This window comes from Oryctolagus cuniculus, chromosome 7 (assembly GCF_051225735.1).
Source record: "Oryctolagus cuniculus isolate XC-2025 breed Fujian yellow rabbit chromosome 7, ASM5122573v1, whole genome shotgun sequence".
Taxonomy (NCBI): Eukaryota; Metazoa; Chordata; class Mammalia; order Lagomorpha; family Leporidae; genus Oryctolagus; species Oryctolagus cuniculus.
In genome coordinates, this window is record NC_142873.1 from 4,820,967 (window position 1) to 4,845,257 (window position 24,291).

A 24,291-nucleotide genomic window follows, 5' to 3' on the forward strand; every position below is an offset into this window, starting at 1 on the left:
GGAGACCAGGAAAAGCACCTGGCTCCAGGCTTCGGATCAGCGCGGTGCGCCGGCCACAGTGGCCATTGGAGGGTGAACCAATGGCAAAGGAAGACCTTTCTCTCTGTCTCTCTCACTGTCCACTCTGCCTGTTTAAAAAAAAAAAGTGTCGCGTGGCAAGAAGTGACAGGAGCCGTGGGAGAAGAGCTAAGGGGGATCAGGACGTGCAGGTGCCGGCAGTATGTAGGATAAAATGAACTCGATTTGCGAGCTGGAAGACCACACCTTCACCACGCCGCTGTGTGATCTCACGCCCCTACCTGGCCACACCTGTGCGCCCACCTGCCAATCAGAATAATTAACCACACCCCTCTGGAAGAGGATAAAAGGCCTGGAGCATGGTGGTGGGCTGGGCCCGATTCTCCCTTGGTGCCCCGCCCTCTTCGCCTTCCCCTCACTGCTTGTGCTGAGCTGCTCATGGCTGCTCAACACCAAACACTCGCTGCACGTGGCTCCTGGCCTGCTCTCTGCTCGGTATGGACCCCAACTTAATTTCTGGACTTTTCTTTCTCCCTTAGATTAAAGCCCTCACACTCCCATGCATTTCTCTCACTAAATAAAAAGCTTAAAAACTTGCCATGCTGCCTGGCCCGTTTGAGCCAGGATTCAGAATTCTTCTCTGAATATGGGGAAGCAGCCCACACGGCGTATCCATTTTGGAAATATCGATAAGCAAGACGGCCTCAGGAGGGCCAGTGTTCCACCCGGGGCCCCTCCGAGTGGGAGACACTTGCAGCGACACCTGCCGGGTTCCTCCAGTCTTGTGGCTTTGCCCGAGCCGATTGCCTTGTCCCTTTGCACAGCTTCCGGTTCCCAGGCCCCTCCTCGCCTGCCAGGGTGTTCTAGTTGCCTGAGGTTCAGAAGCCGTGGGCTCCTCCCAGGAGCGTCAGGCTCTGTGGCCAAGCAGCACCCTCCTTGGCAAAGTGGATCCAGCCCCTACCCGGGGGGCCTGACGCAGGATTGGGGGTGTTCATCAAACACGCTTGTTAGCGCATAGACTGCTGGGCCCCAGCGCTGGGTGTGCTGACTCAGCAGTCTGGGCGGGGCTGCCGAGGGATCTGTGATGGCAGCAGACCGAGCGTGTCCCCAGGGTCCACTGACCCCAGCAGCAGCCAGGGTTTGAGAGCGCTCTGCTGGGGAGAACTCAGAGGCTATGGACCGCGCAGGACACGGCCGGGCAGTGTTCTGCAAATGTCAGTCCGGGGGCAGGGTAGGGGGGTGAGGGTGGGGGCATCGTGACACCTTGTGAAGAGAATGGAGACTCCCAGACTGTTTAGGGCCATTGCAGTTCTGACAAGAGGGAAGGGGTTTCTTGGCCTGTAGCAAGGGTAGTGGTCACAGAGAGGGCCTGGAAGTCAGAGTTACAGAGAAGAGGAGGAGAGAGAGACAGGGAGAGAGGGGGAGAGGGGTTCACTGCTGGTTCACCTCCCCAGATGGCCACAACGGCCAGGGCTGGGCCAGGCCAAATCCAGGAGTCAGGAGCTTCTTCTGGGTCTCCCACATGGGTGCAGGGGCCCAGGGACTTGGGCCGTCTTCCACTGCTTTTCCCAGGTGCATTAGCAGGGAGCTGGATCAGAAGTGGAGCAGCTGGGATGTGAACCGGTGCCCGTGTGGGATGCCAGTGTCACAGGTTTTAGCTTTACTTGCTAAGACACAACGCTGGCCCCAGAGCTGGTTGGTTTTGATAGTGGCTTCCTCTGGGAATGGGATCTCAGAGTTTATATTTGTCCATGAGGTCGAGAACTCCATTTAAACTTAGAATTCTCAAGAATCCAAAGAGTATAGAATCCAGCCAGTGCTTAAGGAGCCAGGGACAAAGATAAAGGATGACTTGGGGTGGAGGCAGGGGCAGCGTTTGGCATAGCTATTGGGACAGTGCCCTAACGCACACTCTGGAAGGCGACCAGTGATGACTCAAGGACTTAGGTCCCTGCCGGTCGTATGGGAGACCTGGGTGGAGCTTCAGGCTCCTGGCTTCGACCTGGCCCCGCCCTGGGTGTTTTGGGCTTTTGGGGAGTGAACAAATGGATGGGACGCCTCTCTGCCTCTGTCCACTCTTCCCCCAACTAAGTGCTGTCCAAACAAGCAGACAGTGACTCAAGAAGTTGTGTTCTAGGAAGGCCAAGGACACAGTGTGATGGATGAAATAAGACCGAGACGGTCGACAGGGCAAGGTGAAAATGGAGACAGAGCTTGCAGAAGGAGAAGCAAATATGCAGCGAGACGCTCCTGGAAATCTCATCAGCTGCTGGAAGTGGTTCCCCACGGAAATAATTTCCAAGTCGCTGCCCTAAGCCCTGCACCCGGACAGTGGGAAGGATCAGGGTGGAGTTCTCGTCAATCCCAGTGCGGCTGGGATTGGCAGCCCGCTGCAAGAGGCCTGCTATACTCGCCCTGGCCAGCAGATGGCAGTGCTGTCCCACCGGGACTCTCACTTCCAGGGCCCCACTTGTCCTCTGACAAAGGGGAATTCTGGGTTGTCCTCACTCTTCTTCCTGCTTGAGTTCCGTCGTCTGGGAGTGACGCGGGGTCCAGCTCAGCATCCTGCCCGCACTTGGTGGCTGCTCAAGCAGTGTTGCTGCTGGACGGAGGCACAAGTCAGTAAGAACTACCTGGAAGAACTCCCTAGTGAGACCTGGACTCCGCCCCAGACCTGGTCCTGGGCTGGGTGACGAGACAGGGGCTGGGGGTGTCCATGTGATGACAGGGGAGGGAGGTGTCCCTGGAGAGAACGACCTGATTTTCTTACTCTTCCCAAAGTCCTCCTGTTAGTTGTTCTATGGGGAGACGCTCTGAGCTCCGGTGGAAACACCATATAAAGAAATTGGGTTCCAAACGAGGGAGAATACCAAGGTGGTGGAATGGGGAGGGGGCTGACTGCTCTAGTCTAGGGGAAGAGTTAAAGTGGAGAGAGTGCACTCTCAGGGAAGAGGTAGGGAGGACGCTCCACACAAATTAGGGGGACACCGTGGACCCACGTGGAGCGTGCGGATGCCCACAACCCAGGACCCCAGCAGCCCAGCACCTCGGCACCAGCGTTGGAGAGGGAGGTGAGAGCAGACTGCAGAGCCCACGCCACTGTGATAAAGCTGTGGGAAGAGCCTGGCGTGAGTGCAGCTTGGAGCCCTGTGGGGGACACTGCACCTCCCAACCTAGAGGAAAAAGCGGGGCATGTCCTCTCTCCCAGCCACCCGGCACTGGGGTCCTGTAGCCAGCCCAGAGCAGGAAGGTGCCATTTTGGGCATATGTAACAGCTGCAACAGTTCAGGTCTGTGCACCCAGCAATCAGCCGAGAGGAGACGCCTGGGTCTGGCTGGGAGCATTGCTAGGGGCTGGGTGCTCGTGTCTCTGGGAGCCCTGCGTGCTGGGACTGTGAACACACCATGGCTGCGTGGGAGGGTGCAGGATGTGGCCAGGCCCCTGCCCAGTCACTAGGGGCAGCTCCACACAGCGCTCCCCGATTCCCTGAGAGCGTTTGACCTAGCACATGACCCAGCCATCCCACTCCTGGGAATTCACCCAGTGGAAATGAAATCAGCGTGTGCAAGTGTTACCTGCACTTCCATGTGTATTGCAGCTCAAATCATAATAGCTAAGACACAGAATCAACCTAAACGTCTGTCAACTGAAGACTGGATAAAGAAATTATATATACCTTGGAATACTACACAGTATAAAAAAGAGAAATCCTATCATTTGCAACAAAATGGATGCAACTGGAAAACATGCTTAGAAAATAAGCCAGTCCCAAAAGGACAAAAGCCATATGTTCTCCCTGACCTGTGATAATTAATAGAGCACCTCAGAGGTCATCTATAGAAGCGAAATTGACACTTCAAGATGCAATGCAATGATTTTCTTATCTCAACAGTTGAGGAAGTTTTTTTTTCCCCCACACTATTTGATGAACTCTTTACTTAGTGTAGAGTTAATCTTCTGTGTATAAAGCTAAAAATAGACCTTAGTGAAAATAAGAATGGGAGCCGGCGCCGTGGCTCAATAGGCTAATCCTCCACCTTGCGGCGCCGGCACACCGGGTTCTAGTCCCGGTCGGGGCGCCGGATTCTGTCCCGGTTGCCCCTCTTCCAGGCCAGCCCTCTGCTGTGGCCAGGGAGTGCAGTGGAGGATGGCCCAGGTGCTTGGGCCCTGCACCCCATGGGAGACCAGGAGAAGCACCTGGCTCCTGGCTCCTGCCATCGGATCAGCGCGGTGCGCCGGCCGCAGCGGCGGCCATTGGAGGGTGAACCAACGGCAAAGGAAGACCTTTCTCTCTGTCTCTCTCTCTCACTGTCCACTCTGCCTGTCCAAAAAAAAAAAAGTTTAAAAAAAAAAAAGAAAATAAGAATGGGAATAGGAGAGGGAGGAGGAAGAAGGGTGGGAGTGCAGTTGGAGGGTGGGTAGGGTGGAAGAATCACTATGTTCCTAAAGCTGTATTTATGAAATGCATTAAGTCTGTATACCTTAAGTAAAAGGTTTCTGGGGAAAAAAGAGAAATTAGGTTCCCAGGTTAGCCCGTGAAAACCTGTTTGGTCTGTAAAATAGATGAATTTCAGTGCACTTACAAGGACAAAAATAGAAGAAAATCATCCTGCAGTGTTGTAATTGAAGTAGAACAAGGAAACAAAATGAAAACATTTTGTTTATTTGGGTGAGTGAGGAAGATGCGCTTTCATGAGAGAAGGGTAAGGCGGCGGAGGGGGCTTGCTGCGGGACACCTGGGAGACACAGGGGCACTGCAGGGGCTCAGGGCACGACTCTGGGCTGTGTTCAACGTGTCAGGTGCGAAGGAGGTGCTGATGCAAGCTCAAGTCTTTGAGCGCCAGGCTCAGTGGGCTGGGCAGGGTCAGGGTGCGTGGTGACAGCAGCACTGGGCTGGGGCTTCCCCTGCAGAACCAGGTGAGCTGGCTGACCGCCCCGGCCGCATTCTCTTCACTCACAAAGTGGGGATGGGATAGTGACAGAGCTCCGTATGTGGGCTGGCAAGAGCGTGACTTGGATCTTCAGCCTTCACAGTTTCATTACCATTTTTGATGTATCTTTCCCTTTTTTCCCTTGATAGATATCTATCTATAACCAGTTCTAAGATATTTTTGCTATCAATTGCCACCACCGGGATTGCTATGGTTCACAAGGCGGTGAAAGGGAAGGGAAGAGTGAGAGAGACTTAGGTGAAGGTCAAGGAGAATCTGTGGGCATTTCAGAAAGGGTTTCCTTGGGTGATGTTGATGTAGCTGCAGGCAGTGGGAGGCGGGAGGAACGCACAAGCCCCCAGCAGTATTTCCCAGTTAGGGTCCCCCAGAATCCCTGTCCCTCGGATTGACTAAAAGATTTCATGTGCAGTCAGTTTGGGAGAACCGCGTTATGTGTGGTTAAACCGGTCTCTGTAGCACAGTGCCTGCTGGAACCTTCAGTGTGGCGCATGCCTTGCACGCCTGCGGGGCTGTGTCCTGTGCAGTGGTTTTTGTGAGTGCATTAGACTGCAGCAGTCTTGTGTGTTTTGAATATCTCAATGCTGCATTTCAAGGTGTGGCTCAGGGGCCGCCTGTATTTACCTCGAGTGCTTGTTTGCAGGGCAGGTTGTCTGGCTTCCTGGACTTAATGAATCAGCCAGATGGGCAGGGAAGCATCAGAAAATCCCACTTTTAAGAAACAGAGCAGTGATTATCCACCCCCCACCCACCACCCCACCCTCCTGCCAATCAACACATTTAGTGAGCATACAGCATGTGTCAAGTTCCATGACAGATACTGGAAGACATAATAGTGAACGTGACAGCTATGATTCTAGCCTCATACAGGCGACTTCTCCTGGGGTCGGAGAACCAGGAATGCGGACCACACACCATGGCAATGTGGCCGGGTCTCACCGTGACAGGGAGGCCTAGGATGGCCAAGGAAGCTTTCCCAGAGACAGCAAGGCTGCATCTGAAACACTTGGCCACAACTGTGTTTGTAGCAATGAAGACTTTCGGTTATGCAGATGCCCCTCTGTGAAACAGGCATGGCAGTGCTGACACTGACCGATCTGGGAGGAGCACGTGAGACACTGTGACTCTGGCACATTGAGTTTGAGCACAAGTCAAGGCTGAGTTGAAGTGCCCGCTGGAAGGTGGAAACAAAGATTCAGACTCTCTCTTCTGGCCACCAGGTGGCACTGTCGTGCAAGCGTGGCTTGGTTGTGGGAAGAGGGGACAGGTCCTGCTCGTTGAGAGACCTTCATTCGTAGATATTGGTAATCCTGACAGTGCGGTACGTGTTGCAATTAGGGAACACGTTTCATGGAGAAGGAAAGAAAATGCAAATTGTTCCAATTCCTATCTCATTTGACCCTTCTGCGTCATGACTACGAACTGCTGCCTTCTAGGAAGGCCTTTCACCTCGACTCTGACGAGTCTCCTTCTCCCTTAGGAACAGCCAGTAGCGTGCACTGAGCAAAGACTATGTGCCAGGCACTGTGCTGAGCGCGTTGTGTGTATTCCTCCATTTCACCGTCAGATCCCTGCGACACAGGGACTATCAAGGGCTCCACCTTTCAGATGAGTCTTTGCAGAGAGACGAAATCAGGGGTCTTGCTTACAGAATGAGTGGGGGTTGGAGTGAGCTTTAGGGTTGGGAGGGTGCTAGACCTGAGTCTGTGCACACAGCACTCGGAGGCTAGAGAGTCACTCCTGTTGGTGTCAATGTTCCACTTCAATGCCTGTATCACAGCTCCAGGGAGACCTCCACATGGCAGACTTCGCGAATGGTGCCCAGCGCTCAGCTCCCTGGGGTCTCCCTGCAGCCTGCAGCACTCCTGTAAGGAAGCAATGGCCATGGCACATTGCGATGGTCTGTTTGCTCGGCTGTGCTCCGCTTCCGGGCCGTGTGAGCGCTTGCCAGACAACTCTACCCAACTGGTCCCGGTGTGCTTGTGCTGGTCCCAGATGTTAATGGAATAGGCAGCCCCAGGAGGGGCCAGATGGACCCAGAAAGGCCGTTCCTGGGCAAGAGGCCGCAGGGCTGCCCACACAGGTGCTTGGAGTCAACAGTTCCACTCGCGACACAGCTGGCTGGGGACAGGGCTTCTTTCTTCATCGTTGTAATCCCATGGCTTTGAATTGGGGACTGACACTGAGGTTAAAGGGCAAGGGGCCAGCCCAGAGTACTGTCAGGTGAGCTGAGGATGCCAGTGGCTGGATGGCATTGTCCAAACCAGAGCCTAAAGTCAGGGCTGAGCCTAGGGACACTTAGCTGTGGCGTGCCCTCAGGTGTGTGGCAGCTGCTTCCCTCCCTTGGGGGTTCGGGACGATGTGTCCTCCTCTATCCTGCAGTGTTTGGGAATATCCTAGAGGAATGACCCGGAAATGGACAAAGAGCCTCTGCCCTCAGCTGTCACAGGTGTGTGCTGATAGGAAGGGGCCCAGGGATCTACTGGCACAGGCAGAAAAAGGCCTTCCCCAGGGCAAACGGGAGCCCATGTGCTGTAGGCTTTACTTCCTAAGCTTTCCTTAAACGCAGTCATCTGCTGGTTCACGCCCCAGCTGGCCAGAGCTGGGCCAGGCAGGAGCCAGGAGCCAGGAGCCAGGAGCCAGGAGCTTCATCCAGGTCTCCCACATGGTGCAGGGGTCCAAAGACTTGAGCCATCTTCCACTGCCTTCCCAGGTGCGTTAGCAGGGAGCTCGATTGATAGTGGAGCAGCCGGGACATGAATTGGTGCCCAAATGCGATGCCAGCGCTGTGGGCCACAACTTTAAGTCACTGAGCCACACTGCAGTTTAATGAATATGTTGGGCCACAGGAGGCTAATGGTACCACATTGGACAGTGTGGATAACACAGAACGGCTCTGCTTCTGCTTTTAGTGGCAAGCTTAGCATCATCGAGAGGAATTGAGTCTAAATAATTTTACTTTATAACTAGTGCACCTCTTATGGTCAGCTTGGAGGAATCCAATTTTGCACACACACACAGTGCGGCTCACCATCTATATGATACCACTTTATCCATCTCCATGTCTTGTGGCCACTGTAGAGGCTTTGGAGCCCCCCCCATCCCAACACCACGCTGAACACGGGAGTCTGCTTCTACTTAGGTTTTTGGTTTTGCCCTTGGCTGGGGTCAGCGATTGAGGCACTGGGTGAAGTCGCTGCTCGGAACACTGACATCCACGTGGGCGTGCTGGGTTGAGTCCTGGTGACTCTGCTCCGGATTCGGCTCTGTTAATGCACACAGGAAGGCAGCAGCGAAAGGCCAGGTGCTTGGGCCCCTGCGGCAACATGTGGTGGACCTAACTCCTGGCTTCCGCCTGGCTGTTGTGGCCATTTGGGGAGTGACCCAGCAGACAGAGGACTTCTCCCTCTCTCCCTCTTGCACATACATCTTAAAAGAAAAAGACGAGGCCAATGACCATCCTCATCGAAGGACAAGTCCTCTGGGTGGTACCAGGAACCTCCTCGTGTTTTTCCAAAGCCAGCGCCTCTGAGGGCCTTGGTTTCCACATCCACTTTGCAAACGGGTGAGAAGCCACATCCCTGGTCTCTGAGCTGTGACTGGGTTGGCAAGGCGGTGACTGGTGGGGCTGCATCTCTCTGTCCCACGGCACAGTCGCTGCACCCTTCATTTCCAAGTGGTGTGGGGTGAGGGATGACGCCACCTGTTGAGAAAGTCCGGGACTCCAGCAAGTGACGAGCTGGGCACGGCTTTGAGTTTCCAAGGTCTTTTATTTAAATAAGTCTTCTCGTGTGTGACTTGTACAGAAAACAATACTGACAAACATCATTCTGCTTTGATATCAGTTCCGCCCTTCCCCCTCCCCCCAAGAAAGCTCTAAAGCAGATCCGCAGAGCGAGGCGGTTGGAGACCTGGCGCAGGCGGCAGAGGCAGGCTGAAGCTGCCAGACATCCGGCGGGGTGAGCTCCTCCGGTGCTGGCCCGGGAAGCCTCTTCTATGAATCCTCCTGTTTTGGCTCCAGTCTCCGGGGTGCCACCAGGGGCCAGTGGAAGTGGGAGGAGAAGTGGAGAGGGATCAGGGGTGCAGCTGGCCCGGGGCCGGGAGAAGAGGAAGCACAGGACGCCGAGAGTAAACTGGGTGGAAAGGAGAGAGGACACCAAGGGTCACCTCGGGCTCCTCTCCTGCGTCCACTCACCCACCAGAACCACGAGGGCCCCGCGGGTGCCTGGTGCCATTCCGGGCATGCATGAAGGCTGAGGGGGGTGGGGAGGGGTAGGGAAGGGACAAACCCCACCCGGCTCTCAAGGTGAGGAGGAGTGAGCGTCCGTGTGTTTCATGCCTGGAGCTAGGGCAAGTCCATTCAATTAGGGGGCAGCAGGGACACTTGGCCCGGAGACAGAGGCCTTGTCACAGCAAGGACGACTGACTGCTGCCAGAATCCCAACTGGCAGCTGGTTGCCATGGAAACCATCACCCGTATGGCCCCAGATCATATCGGACGGCTGTCTTGGCTGTCAGTCTCCACGTCTCCCCCAGCCGTCCACTGTTGGGGTGCAGAGAGCTGGGGACAGGAAGGGCAGCAGTGCAGAGGGAGTGGGGATGTGACTTGTCAGCCTGTGAAGGGAAGGGTTAGCCGGGTGCCACACAGCAATCAGGGTGTTTCTTTCCGCGGTCTAAGGGTTTTTATGCGTGGTGGTGCGCCTGAGTGCCCATGGAATTCGGGCCACCGAGGGGAGGGAGAACATGACTGGCTCTTAAATACATGCCGGCTTGATCTGTGCCTCCCAGGGTCCCATGCTACGAGGCCCTGGGGCAAGAGGCACCAGCAGACACCCCTGCTCCACGGGCCTGGAGAACACCTGGAGGGCAGGCGAGTCCCGGGGGCCCCGGGAGTGACCTGGCACATCTCCCCATTAGCACAGCGTTGGGGGACTCGGTCTGTGGCTCGGCCAGGCTCCTCGACAAAGGACCTGCCACCGTTTAGAACCTCTTCTGTGGGGAAACTGTTCAAGAGACCTCTCGGGACATTGACAGTGAACCTTTGGACGCACATCCTGCTTCCAAGTGGGAAACCGGCCAGCTTTGGGGTGTGGTCAGGATGCCAACCGGTTTGTCGTACAGGTGGGCTAACCTCCCAGCCCCAGCCTGGTGGGGACGCTCTCTGTGACTCCCTGTTTGCAAGTCCTCGCGTACCTCAGGGCCCGTAGGCCGGCTGCCCCTCACTTCTGTGGGTCCTGTCCTGTGGCATGTTAACGCCGGGTCTGTCCACGGCAGCAGGTAGTGGGCGTTCCGGGAGGAGAAGGTCACTTGGGGGACGTGGTGAGGTATTAGGAGCACACCCTTAACATCATTGCATCAACAGCAACTGCAGTTGAGTACCTACTGTGTGCAAGGCACTTGCCTGAGCGTCAAAATAAATAAATAAACCTTTTTACAAATTCATCCTGCCTTCGTATAAACTCTTGTTCCTTCTGCTTCCCTCCTGCAACACAGCGCACACCCAGCACAAATCATTCCCAGTGCCGTCTGGGAGACTCCACTGGTCACTGTCTTGGTTCCCTTCCTGCTGAAAACCTCTGCTCACACAGGTGCTACTCAGCTCAGGTGCAGCATCCCCTGCCCCTTTCCAACCGTGACGCCTGCACCGCACAGGGTCACAATCGCAGCCACTCAAGTGTGTGAGAGGCTTCTGTGGTTTGCCAGTAGTCACCGCCAAGATCTGTGTGTTCATGCTAAGAAAAGGCACCCAGCTGCATGGCTGTGGGGGCAGCATCTCGACAGAGGGCTCCTAGCACGTTAAATACCTCTCAGTGGTAATGAGGACCTAGTTGTGAGCTGCAAGAAAAGAACTTTCAGAGAATTTTGAGCCATCTTGCTTTACCCTTTGCCACGCCGGTAGAGCAGGGTCGGAGCACAGGAGCTTGGCGTGTGTGCATCAGTACACGCAGGGGTTGCAATGTCCCAGAGTCCTTCCAGTCAAAGGCCACGCAGGCACAGGACCAGGAAAGCAAGCGCCTCTAACCTGAGTGGTGTATGGAGTACACAGTGCACGAGGCCCTTGCCTGGTTGTGCAGTTGTGAGGACGTGCCTCGATCTGGCCCGGCCCTCCTGTGACATATTTTTTTTTGCAAGTGTGGGTAATGTCCTGCCTTGCCCAAAGGGCACGTGCCATGGCCATTTGGTGAACAGAGCGTACTCTCCCTCGTACCTGTCACCTAGATGGGCGTGTGTGTGTGTGTGTGTCCGACTGGGAGCCGTATCTGGATGGGTGGATCAATGTTCCTTGTGCGTTGAGCCTGGGGTATGCCAGCGACGGACGGAAGACGTGCCTGGAAGTGCGGAAAAGCGCGTTCATTGCTAGGGACACGCGGCTGCCAAGACGGTGCCCAAGAATCGCCCGCGTGTGCCCCTGGGAGTGCCAGCTGGGAATGCAGTCTGAGGTCTGTTCCTGGGTGGAGCGGTTAACTCTGGACAGGAGGGTGTCCTCTGGGCTGTCTCTGTGCGGCTGGAAGGCGGCTCAGCCCCAGAGGGAGGACAGGCCGGCGTCCTGCCTACCTAGACGGGCAGAGACGGCCTCTTCTCCATCTGCAGGAGCTTGGGCTGCGCTGAGATCCAGAGGTCTTCCTCGTCCTTCTTCCTCCTCTTCTTCTTCCCCCGGCTCTGCTCTGGCGGCCGGCTGCCCTTGCCTGGCCGGCTCCAGCAGCAGTGGCAGCAGATGAAGACGAGGGTGAGGAGCACCAGCAGCGGCAGCCCCAGCAGGATGCCCAGGCAGATGGTGTTGAAGATGCCCTCCTGGTGTTTGACCAAGATGGTGTCCCACATGGAGCTGAAGAAGGCGCTGATCCTCTCCATGGTGCCTGGCTGGACACCCGGCGGCCCTCTCGGCTCACCACCAAGCCCTGGGCTCCAGAGGACGCGGCCTTGGCCGCTTGTAAGTTACTCCTCTTTCGGCTCTGGGTTTAGGCATGCCACGGGTAGCACCTGGAGAGACGACAACAGACAGTTCATGAGAAACGTGTGGCAACGTCTACTATCCTAACAACATCGTGGGTTTCAGGCTTAGGAAAGGGGGAGGAATTGAAGACTTACAGAGCTCATGCAACGGTGCTGAGACTCAACATACAAGACACATACATGCAGTGAGTCAACGGGCATTGACTAGTTCTTGCTAGCTACACACACCACCTTGGGCTTAGCACATAAAAACAAATAGCGTATCCGGTCTGGCACACACACGTGTGGTGGGTGTCAGTGGTCACTGGACCAGTGCACCCAGTGCTCTGGCGAGGGCCTGACTCCCTGGGCCCTCCATAGCTCTTCTTAGCTCACCTGGACACACAGGCCCACGCAACAGCTCTGTACCGACTCAGGGACCTGACCTGCCATTTCCAATGGCTCTGAAAGCCGAAGCTCAGGATAGAATGTTCACGTCTTGCTGCCCGAGGCAGGGGATTTGGTCTCCCCAGGCGAGGAGGTCACCAGAGTTCCCCCGGCCCCACCCCTGCCTGCCATGCTGTCCCACGCACTGCCTCCCACCCACTCCTGTGCCTCAGGGTCCTCTCCCCCCGAGGCTGGGAGAACAGCTCATCATCTGCTGGTTTTCTCTTGCTCCAGCAACCATTCCCCAGGCTCCATCTCTGCCTGGTCCTTTCTCCTTGGTGGAACAGGGGCCTTGGCGGTAGTCTGGTGTCTCCGGATGCCTCCCTGCTCCCACCCTGAGCTCGCTGCAGAGGAGGGGCCATTTCCCTCTCGCTGTAGCAGCGTGGCCCCTTCCCGGGTCACCCCTTTGCCTCTCCACACCTATCTTAGGGCTTAGCTATGAGGAAGAAGCTCTTTGAAGCTCCCTTTGGTCTTTGTCCCAACATAACCTCAGGGCCAGGCACAGCTCAGAGAGATTTCAGAGACCTCCTGGTGCAAGACACTGCTGTGGACCCAACCCCCGGGAAGTCAGACTTCTAGGCTGGAGGCCGCAAGACAGCATCCTGACCAGCTCTCCTGCCTAAAGGTGAGGAACCTGCAGGCCACAGCAGTGAGGTGACGTGTGTCAGGCCACGCAGAGCTGCAGCGAATGCCCAGACTCGGGACAACGGGTCCAGGGCTCGCCCATGGACGCTGGCAAGAGGAGGAACTCACAATGACAGCGCTGGTGCCTGATGCTGGGTGCTCACCACTTTCACATGCATTTGTGGGTGACAGGATAGTGCCGTGCCTACAGACACAGGCCTCGGGGAACCTGAGTCCAGAGTTCACGGTTAGCTCAGGCTGCATCCTGCTGCTGTGCACGGGAGCCCAGACGTGTGGCCTTCCCGAGTGGTGCTGTTCTTAGAGGTCTAATTCCTTGGATAACATGCGCAGGGGATGTCTCATAGACTTGGCTCCCATGTGCCCATCAAAGCCCTGCCTAACTTTATTTCTGGTCTCCTGGCATGTGACCAAGCCCCTAGCGTGACATTATTTACAAAACTTGCACTATTGTGTAACTGGCACCTACCACTCTACCGTTTGGCCCATGCAACCTGAGGTCATGCCGTAGGATGACAACCGTACTTTTAGATAGCTTTTATGAAGCAGTTACTATACGCCAGGCGTTCTTCTAGGCACCTGCCACCTCAGGAGGCGGGTCCTCAAACTCCTCCGCCCCACAGCAGGAGAGACGGAGGCAGAGGTCACACAGCGGAGTGGTGGGGCCGACCTTGCTCATTCTGGGGAGTCTGAGTGCCAGGCAGGTGTCAGCTGTTCACAAGCACCGCCCCGTGGCTTCCGACTGCCTTGTAAGGAATGAACCCACTTTGGAAAGCAGCCGGGACTTCCAGAATCTTACAAAGCTTGGCTATTCCCCAGGCTGACATCAGTGCTTATCCCAGTCTATTGCGGAAATGACTGCAAAGAGATTTTCATTCCATTGTTAGATACTTCCCAAATGCACAAAGAAAACATAACAAACCCAGTCCTGGCCAAGTCCATGTTTGCAGAAGGTATACGGCTGCCCCCACTTAAACTCAACGTGAAAGGGAGGTCTGAGCAGTCAGCCCCTTCACTGGAGGCTCTGGGTGAGCCCCTCCAAACGTCGGGTGACACCCCACAATGCGGGTCTGCCTGCACTCTGAAGCTGCCGGGCTCTCTGCAGAGAAAGGCCCCCTTGTTCATCTGAGACACCTCGGCGCTCTCATGCGCCCACCCCGTCTGCATTTTCCCTCTCCCTTCTCTGTGACCTTTATTTCACTTCAGCCTGGCCTGCTCCAGTACTTTTTGGCCCATGCAGGGGGGATATTTCTGCTCTGCTGTGGGAGAGCTTTAGATGCTCATCCTCTAATTGGATCCTACGCCTAGCTTTCCTGGGACCAAGTGCTCCACGCACAGTACTCTGGGACTCAAGTTAGAGGAAACCATGACCACAATGTTGACACACTGCTCCGTGCCAGGAGTCGTGCTGGTCCCCGTGGGGCGCAGAAGGCGCCCAGGCCCACTCTTGAGTTCAGCCAGGGAGAGAGCAAGGACGTCGACAAGGCTTTGGAGAACAGGAGGGCAGTTTTCACGAAGAGGGAGCCACTTGAGGAGGAGTCTGGAAGATGAACACGATTTTCAGAGAAACATGGAAGAAAGCAATGTCCAAGCATTCCAGGCAGAGAAAATTCTAGAACATCAGCAGGAGACCAGGGTGTCTTGTGAGCCTGGGACAGGATTGGGAGAGAAGCCAGAAAGGGTGGTTGTGGTTGGGGTGGGGCTTTGAATGTTGTAGTTAGGACTGCCCTTCCGGAAAAGGGAAGATCTGAAAAGCTGTGGACAATGTCTTCCGGGATCTCTTTATCCACTTAACAAGTCTTTGTTGAGCCCCTGGTATGTGCCATGCTCTGGGTTAGGTGTTGGGGTTCCGGTAGCCAATGACAACGATAGAGACTTGTCTGTTCCAGGGGGAGTTATTATCGTTGTAGGACCATGTCATAAAAGACAAGTCTAAGCAAATCCCAACCTGTGCTGCTTAGCTGGCTGAAACTGACGCATGCATTTGAATTATGTGTTTATCTCCGCGTCCCAGGCCCTCTTACCCCTCCCAACCTTTGTCTTAAACTAGTCCCTCCCATGGCCCCTAAAATAGCCTTTGAATAAATAGATTTCTTTTCAAGCTAAAGCCAAGTCAATAATTCTCTTCTTCATTCTACAGGTACTTATCTGAGTCTGCTCTCCATATAGCCAGAGAGAGAGTATTCATTAATATTTGGGAACCTAGGCTGGGGATTCGATTAAAAGGTATTCTTTATATTTTTTTCATCTAAGAATTCTCTTCTGGGCCCCCAGGTTACTTGCTGAGCTCTGCTAATCTATAGTGTTTCATTAGTATTTATGAGCCTTGTATTATTAGCAGCTCTTGGAAACAATCAAATACCTCCTTGGTGGCATGAATTAAAAGTTAGAGCTTCCATGGCCTGTTTTGCAAAAGAAGCCCGAGAAATACACTCTGGGAGACTCACTCTCTTCTTCAAGAGCTGCTGACACTGTTTGAAAAGCAATTTATCTGTCCTTGCAAACCAACAATAGGTGCCAAGCAACCTCATTTGCTTGTGGTTGAGGGGGTGGTGGGTGTGAGGAGGGGGAAGAGTGGAAAAGTTACTTTCAATTTGCTTGAAACCAGACTTTAAAAAAAAAAAAAACTTTGATATTCTCTGTAATATCTGGATGGGGAGACAGAGTCATCATTCATTCTTTCTTCCCTGGGCTTCTGCCTGCCCTCGTAGGAGGTGGTGGCAGGGAACAATGGTCCCGGACCCTCAGACCTGGGCTTGAGCCTTGGGTCAACCTGCATGACCCTGCTGAGTTACCGAACCTCAGCTATCAAATGGAGCGTCCCTGGTTGAGACGCTTGAGGATGAAATGGGCTCAGTATATTTAGTGTATGTTGTAAACCGTAAAGTACCATGCAACATAAAAATAGATTATCCCCAAATCCTGATGGACCAATTCTGGCCTTGAGTTTTTCCTCGCCAGCCCTCACCTCCAAGCCTCATCCTCACTGCCACAGAACCTCAGGCCCCCAACCCCATAGACATGAGAAGGGCTTTGCAAATAACCTCCTGGCTTACGGCTGGTGTGCAGGTCTGTGGATGTAATTCTAGACTCTGGCACTTGGCAACAGGACCAAGAGTCACGTGGGAACATCTGACGGTGTCTAGAGGATGGCTGAATTCATAGGTGAGGCCCAAGGAGCCAGCAGGCCCCAGCCTCTCTCCCAGGCTTTGGGAACCCTGGGCTGAGTCATTCCCACAGAGGTCCGATCCAATCTCCGAGAGCCCAGAGTTGATCCAGTGTTGCGTCCAGGGCTGCCTCTGCAGCTCTCCAGGACGCGGGTGGGGCATTCTACTCTGTATCTGCCTCTCATTGTTCCTGTTTATTAGGCGAAATCATACATGTGAAGTTCTAGAATAGTGTCTGTCAGATGGTAACTGTTCTATAGAGCTGTCCACGGCAGTAGGATGACAATGAGAACAGGAGGAGATCCATCCCAGAGTGACCTCCAGGGGGCCACACCTCCAGCCTTCCCGCGGAGCCTGGGCTCAAGTCGGGGGTTCCAGGCTTCTTCAGAACCTTGCGCTGTTCCTCCGCTGTGGCTGTGGTTCCTGGCATGCCGTGCGTCCGTGTCATCGCTGAAAACTAGGGGCGCAGACCTCTGTTGGGGCCTTTCCCTCTGCCTTGTGTTGGGAACAGCAGTGGGTTCGCTTTGTCCCCTCTACCCAAGGACCCACAGTGACAGCAGGACGGCATGCAGACCTGGGGAGGGAGTCAGAGACACGGATTCCTGGGCCCACCCCAGTTGACCCTGATTTAGTAGGTCTGGGGTGGACACAGGAAGTGATGCTCGTAACAGTCCAAGTGGCTGTGGACAACTGTCAGGTGCAAGAACTGCTGGCTACGCACGTGCAGCAGGTGACCCTCGTCTCTGAGCTTGGGGGCCCTGTGCTGAGTGAGGGAGGCGGGGAAGAAGTTCACCCGCTCCGCAGCAGCACTCTGGCCCGTCAGGAGCTGCGGGAGACGACACTTCTGGCCCTGCGCTGCCAGCACTGTTTGCCTGGAGGCCATGTGTCAGTGCCATCACCATGCACTGAATCTGCGTTTCGGCTCTGGCCCCGTGCACCAGAGGCTGAGCACCGTCACTTCTAGGCAGCAGGAGAAACACGAACAGCAGAAGCATGGGGAGGGGAGTGTTTGTGGCTGGGTCTGTGCAGGACACGGGAGCAGCACGGCAGAGGAGACAGCAAGGCCAAGGGCAGAAGAGCAGACGGCAGTCACGGTGGGGTCGGCTCTGTCTTTGGGCAATGACCTAGGGGCGCCTATTACCTGGTACGAATTGTGTTGGCCCTGGGTGTCCCGGAACAAGCAGAGCAGATCCCTGACTGTCCAGTGCTCAGAGTCTAATGTGGCAGCAGACAGTCATCGGAGAGCCATACCGACGTGTGCCAAAAGTGTAGTTACGGCAAGCGCTGTGAACAGGATGCTGGGGCAGTGGGTACCAGGCAAGAGTGACCCATCGGGGAGGTCACGAGGGCTCTGAGTGGGGAGTACTGAGCCAAGGCCTCAATGACAAACAAGCATACACGTGGGCTGGTTGTTAGGAAACTGGCGCGGTTGTAGCCAGGTGGCCGCATGGCCCAGCTACCTGAGCCAGGCTCCACCCCCACCCTAATGGGATTCGCTGCTCCTGCTTCCCTGCCTGCCCTCAGGCAAAGTTTTAAAAGGGCCTGTTCCTGCACACGTGCTCTCTCGGCCCTTCTCTCCTGCTCTCTGTCGGTTCTTCTCTCTAGCCACCTCCTCTGGGCTCTTGGCCCTTCTCTCCTGCTCTCTTGGCCCTTCTCTCCTGCTCTCTTGGCCCCTTCTCTCCTGCTCTCTCTCGGTTCCTCTCTCCAGCCTCCTCCTCTGGTCTCTTGGCTCTGCTCTCCTCTCTCCTCTTCTCTGCTCTATCTTCTCTCCTTGCTAGCTCCTCTCCTCTCTGTCTCTCTCTCTTACAGTCTCCCTCCCTTTTTCCTTCGTCGCCCCTTCACTCCGGTCTGTAGGGTGTTCCCCAATAAACCCTTTCCCTTACTCCGGTGTCCGGTGTGCTTTGCGACGGCTAACGTTAATATATAACACTGGTAAATCTTGAAACACAGGAAAAACTTATTTTCAGGCATTTCCAAAAATGCTTGGCACATTTTTCTTCAGCCTTTAGGTGATTTTTTCAGGTAAAGCGTCTCTAAATTTAGAACAATAAGCTCAGCTGTTAACAGTGTCTCCACCCTCCCACCCCCCACCCCCAAACAGAGGAATAGTAGTACATTTCTTGTGCTTTTTGTTAGGCCAGTAACTGGACCTATTGCTTCTCCTGAGAAGCCGAGACAGCAACATGGCTGAACACTGCAGCAGTGGCAGGCACGAGTAGGGGCCACGTGTGGGGCCCACGGGGCCGGCAGCCCTACACCACGGGGCCCTGTAAGATGTATTAAAGGCTGGCATGTGCTGTGAGAAGCCACAGGCTCTCAGGCAAGTGGAGATAGAACAGTGTGTGCTTCGTCCACAAACCGTCACTGAGTTGTGAGAGCGAGGAGTGGCAAGAGAGGATTTCAGGTGTTCGGGGGGAAAATGGAGGCTAGGGTGAGGGGGACGTGGCAGTGGAGGGGGCCACGTGGCCTGGCTCCGAGGTTCTCCAGTGGATGGGCGTGGAGACGCTGAGGCAGGAGGACACGAGGAGTGTCCTGCGCGTGCACGGCCCTCCTTCTCCTGGTCCTTGTCTCCTACGAGGTCTCTGAGTCCACACACACACACACACACACACACTTCTGCTTTCCTGAGATAGGAATCCCACCGAAGAGTCCACCTGACTCCCTGTCACCTTTGCTAGGGGTTGAAACCTCTTACTCAGCCCCAGGTCTCTCCACCACGCCCGTCTAAACCTTACCCCAGCTCTCAAACTGCCTTGCCTTGCAAAACCCCTCTGGTTACGAAACTCTGCCTCCCCCTCCCTCCTCACACACACACCACTCCAGAAACCAAGGCTCTCTGGCAGCGAGCGAGGGCTTGCAAGGGAGCCTCGGCCCCTGGTTATTAACTCTGCTGCCCTGGATGAGTATTTTCTGGGTGATCCGCACCTTGCTAACCTGACATGCCCCGACACGTTGCAGCCGCGCTCAGCACTGCATTGCAAGAGTTGTCAGATCCTGGCAAAGACTCTGCCCGTAGCACCATTATGCTTAGTACTTAGACCTGGCTCTAGGCATTACATTTTCTCCCAACTTAATTGCTTCAAATAACCCGTCCTAATAAAAAGTCGGAGGCTCCCTTGTCCTCTGAGAGTGTGCCTTATGTGATGGGTAACTAGATAGTATCAAAGGAAAATAAACGGTATTTTTCCTCTGAGTCGACATTATGGTTGCAATTTTGAACAGAAGCACAAATAGATCAATATAAAAATGATTAAGGCCCCATGGTTATTAAAAATAAAATGATGCTTCCCTCCATAGATAGTTTGGATTTGAAGGCTTCTAAGATGGGCCATCTGGTTGGATTTCCTCACGTTACTGATGAGGACTATGTGAGCTCTCAGCAAAGACTACCTGACAGCTGAGTCATCAGGATGAGAAGCATCCTAGCTCGCCCTGTGCCAGGTCTCCCCAGCAAAGTCCTTAAAAACAAGCCCCGGGCAGTGCTCTGCGAGCCGCCCACCACCACTCTGTTCCTGGCCACCTCACACCTCTGTGGGTCATGCGCCTGAGGGCTGGCCGAGGGGTCGTGGCTCCTGAATCTCCCCTAGGTCCTCCATGTGCGCTCTCTGCTTGCTCCTTGGCTGGCCAGGTGCAGGAGATACACGGTGGACTCCAAAGGCCCCGGGGGCAGTGAGATGACGGTGTGGAGGTGAGCTTCAGTGCTGCCCACAGGGAACAGGGCAACCAGCGAGAAACCAGTGAGCGAAGCCAGTGGTTTAGCCTGTCCTGACGGATGCAAGTGACACAAAGCTAAGCTGGTGATGCTAGCAAAGTGGGGAGAGCCCCACCGCTGTCCCGCCGTGCAGCTTTGCAGAGGGACTTGTCTGGATCGGTTCTGGCTCTGTGGCTCCCGCGCTGCGTCACCCCCGGGCTGCCGTTCCAGCTCTCTCCGGGGCTCAGTTTTCTTGTTTGTAGAATGGAGTTGATAACAACTGGGGACTGTGAGGATTAAATGAGCCGGTAGAAGCTGAGCGCCTCAGAGCCTGGCCTGCTTATCTGACCCTAAACAAACAGGCTGGCCAAAATCAACATTCCGGGACTCCTTAGCTAGTGATGGTTTCCTTTGCCTTCCTGGAATCTGGGGGTCCCGGAGTCGTGACTTTCACTATCCAGGACCCCTCTAAAAGGTGCTCCCTCCCTCCCTCCCTTCTCCTGCCTTAAGCGGCTTCCAGACCATTTTGGTCATCGTGGTTTTTCAACGCGACTGTTTCAGAAGTGGAAAGTGGCGTCACTCAGCACAATTATTGAGAGTTTCTTCACCTTCTGTCCACAGATCTCGCATTATGGGGCAGTTCGGGAAGCGAGTCTCCTTCCTCATCCCACACCGGATGTCTTTCCGTCTCTTCTCTTTCCTTCCGCCAATGCATTTGATGCGCTCCCAACACCTGTCACTTCCTGTCTGAGACACTGCGGACACAACCATGACTAAGACAGCACGGCAACGCTGCCGAGTGTCCACAGAGAGAAACAAGCAGTAAACAAGTGCGCAGTAAACCCAGCTATCTCGCCGGTGCTTTGGTGAAGCGGCTGGAGTGGCCTCTGCAGAGGTGACCTTGAACTGAGGTTGGGAGGATGACAAGAGTTCAGTTGCACACACAGCTAAGGGCAGAACCTCCTACGTAGCAGAAAGAGCCAAGGGGAAGGCTCTGAAGTGAGAACGAACGTGGCCTATTGTGAGAGAGAGGGAGGCAGTGCTGCTGACCACAGCGAGCGCCCATGGTAAGCTAGGCCTGAGCGAGAGAGCTCTGTGGGCACGGAGGGCAGAGGAGGGGACCAGGAAGCAGAGGGGCCCTCCTCTTGAAAGCTCTTATTGAGGTGGGCATTCAGGCACGCTGGTTAAGCTGCCACGTGGGACCCCTGCATCTCGAACTGAAGTGTTGGTTCCAGTCCCAGCTGCTCCCCTTCTGATCCCATTTCCTGCTAACGGGCATCCAGGGAGGCAGCTGGTGATGGCCCAAGTACCCAAGTCCCTTTCCCCCACATGGGTGGGACACCTGGATGGGGCTCCAGGCTTCTGGCTGCCCACCCAGCACAACCCTAGCTGTGTTGGGCATTTGGGGAGGGAACAGCGAATAGAAAACCTCTCTCGGGCCAGTGCAGTGGCGCAGCAGGTTAATGCCCTGGCTTGAAGTGCCGGCATCCCATATGGGCGCCGGTTCTAGTCCCAGCTGCTCCTCTTCCGATCCAGCTCTCTGCTGTGGCCTGGGAAAGCAGAAGATGGCCCAAGTCCTACTCTCCCGCGTAGGAGACCTGGAAGAAGCTCCTGGCTTCAGATCAGCACAGGTCCGGCCATTGCAGCCATCTGGGGAATGAACCATCGGATGGAAGACCTCTCTCTCTGTCTCTCTCTCTCTTTGTCCCTCTCCCTCTCCTCTCTGTGTAACTCTGACTTTCAAATAAATAAATAAATAAATCTTTTTTAAAAATCTCTCTCTCTCCCCTTTCCTATCACTCTACCTTTGAAATAAATAAGGGGCAAGCATTGTAGCACAGTGGGTAAAGCCGCCGCCTGCAATGCTGGCCTCCCTTATGGACACTGGCTCACATCCCACTATTCTACTTCTGATCCAGCTCCCTGCTAATGGACGGCCTGGGAAAAGCAGAAGATGGTCCGAGTGTTGGGGCCAACCATGTGGGAGACCTGCATGAAGCCCCTGGCTTTGGCCTGGCCCAGCCCTGGCTATTGTGGCCACCTGGGAAGTGAACCAGCAAATGAAACATCTGTCTCTCCCTCTCTCTTTGTAACTTTTTCAAAGTAAACAAATACCTCTTTATAAGATAAAAAAAAAAAAAGTCATTGTTACCATACTTGTCCAAGCCCTCAAATGACTATCTGGCTTTTCCTTCCTTCAATTCACCTAAAATCCCAGCATAATCGCGCATCCCCTGCTTAGCCTGGCTGCAGTCTGCGGTCACTGGGATCTGCCCCTCTGTCTCCACAGCCTGGCCTTCCATTCCACCTCTACTTGGAGGTGGGCTGGGGCATTCTCACGTCCTGTTTCCAGCCCTCACACGGCCACGCTCTGGCCCTTGTTCCACTTGCCAAGATGACCCCCGCTCCCCCCACCCAAGCAAGGGACTCCGTGTCCTCCAGGCTTCCTCTGTGGGGTCTTCCGTGACTTGCTACCCCCTGAGCCACCACAGAGCCGATCACCCACCAAAGGCTGAGCTCCTTGGATAATCCATTGTCTGCTTTGAAAAACTGCAAGAACACAGCCCAGTGCCAAGGGTGCTGGATCTCCAGGCACTCTGTCCTTGCACACTGGGTTTTCTGACTCCCTCCAGCTCCTGAACAGCTGTGCTGCCCACTCCTGGGTTTAACACACAGCCCAGGCTTCACGCTGATCACAGCCTGCGTGCCAGTGAACAGCCAGCCAGTGAGCGCCACCTTCAGTCTCTGGGCCGAGCAGAAAGCTGGCCCCGCGTCCTTGCCTCTCTCCTCTGCTTGGCCGCCACGTTCACTCTGTCAGCCGGTCGGTCTGTTGGCTCTACCGCTCACACACACCCAGAATCCAGCCACTTTTCTCCATCACCATTGTCTCTCACCTGGGTCACTGTCACGGCTTCCTAAACCAGTCCCTCTGGTTTGACTCTTCCCTCGCCATAGCCTGTCGTCCTCCCATGACCCAGATCCTGCCGCCCTCGCTCGCTTTACACCCAAGGCTTCCCGTCACCCCAAGTGTGCAATCTAAACTCCTCCTCCTGTCCCACAGGCCCCTCCTCTATCTGGGCCCTGTCTCCTTTGGCCTCCTGCGGGCCCGGTCACACCTATGTCGGAGCTGTCCACCTTGTCTGTCCCTTCGCCTGGCCCCTCTGTCCCCAATCCTGGGGTGACCGCTTCACCACATTCAGGTCTCGGCTCACGTGCTTCTCCGCTCAGATTTCTTCAGCTGCCACCTCGGCAACAGCCCTCTCCTAGCCGGGCAGTCTGAGCGGCCCCACCTCCAGCCGGCCCTGCAGTGTGTCCCTCCTCCACAGGGCACGCTCTGGCCACAACAGGGGGCAGGCCTGGCCCGTCTGCTCAAGTGCCCACAGTCTGGGACGAAGCAGACCAATCTAAGGGATGGGGGGAGGGGCCAGAGATCTTGGCTGCATGTCCATCAGCTCAGCCAGGTCACTGGTGAGAAACAGCCACAGGCGTGGACGGTGCCTCTCCACTCATTCAGTGCCCTGTCCAGGCAGACCCTCCAGCCTGAAAAGGATCAGGGAAGTCCACGCCCCTGGGAGCAGCCGGGAGTGAGGTGTGTGTTACCAGCTCCTACATGGTCACCTGCCTTGCTCTTGCTCAGTCACAGAGCCCACTGTGGCTGGGACTCTGATAACCAGGGGTCCTTTCTTAATTACTATGTGCTCTATGTCAGGTTCAGCAGAAAAGAAAATGAAAAAGTTCATTTCACCTGAGGTTCAATGAGTCCATCTTTCAATCAATCAAGTATTAATTAAGCCAGGCTAGGGAATCCAGAGGAGGTAAGAGAAACCCTCTCTCCTTTCAGAGGCGACACCAGGGAAACAATTAAGAGTTATTTGAGAACGAGAAGAGTTTAGAAAGGTTTTCATCTGGATTTTCTTTGAATTCCTATCATGGAAGGCCTGGAGTCTGATTCCTCTACTTTCCTCATCTCTCTCTCCTCCCCTCCCTTCCTCTTTTTTTCTCATCGTTAATTATGCCGTCTGCAAAGGGCTCCACGCCACAGGGTCCAGGAACGATCAGTCTGTCTTAACCTACCCTCAGGTCTCGTCACTGGCAGCCGTCTCTGCTTCCCTGCAAATCCCACCAGGCCTGCATGTGACTGACGCTCTCTCCAGCCCTTTAGCAGATCGCCAGCCTCCTCCTACCTGCCTTCCTGAGAGTACCACGGAACGTCTTCTCCCTCCTAAATCAGAAAGCTGGAGTCAGGAGTTTTGTCTGCACCAATAACATGGATGGGGCCTGGGGATTATTCACCTAAGCTTCTGGAGTTCAGTGTCTTCCTTCCGCAAACTGAGACATTAGCATCTTTCTTGGGTGTTTAGTGCATGCCCCCTGGGCATCTGGCACAGTGCCTGGTGGAAAGTGGGCTGGCCCTGAGCACTCGCTGAAGGGAGGAACGGATGCA

At 55.0% G+C, this 24,291-nt stretch overlaps 1 protein-coding gene across 5 annotated transcripts in view; it reads right to left on the minus strand.

Moving 5' to 3' along the window:
- Positions 1 to 8,717: 8,717 nt before the first annotated feature.
- Positions 8,718 to 24,291, minus strand: part of KIAA0040 (KIAA0040 ortholog) — a 34,612-nt gene continuing 19,038 nt past the window's right edge. For 2 of the 5 annotated variants that reach the window (XR_016210324.1, XR_007923734.3), the window contains exons 2-3: positions 10,849 to 11,948; positions 8,718 to 9,100 (exon numbers count right to left, since the gene is read on the minus strand). Coding sequence is in view for 2 of the 5 variants with exons in the window: in XM_051856984.3 (XP_051712944.1) it covers positions 11,523 to 11,819 (297 nt within the window). In the remaining 3 variants the exon portion in view is untranslated. Of the gene's footprint in view, positions 11,949 to 24,291 lie in introns of all 5 variants that reach the window. The other 3 variants (XM_051856984.3, XM_051856983.3, XR_011390247.2) reach the window with 2 other exon arrangements.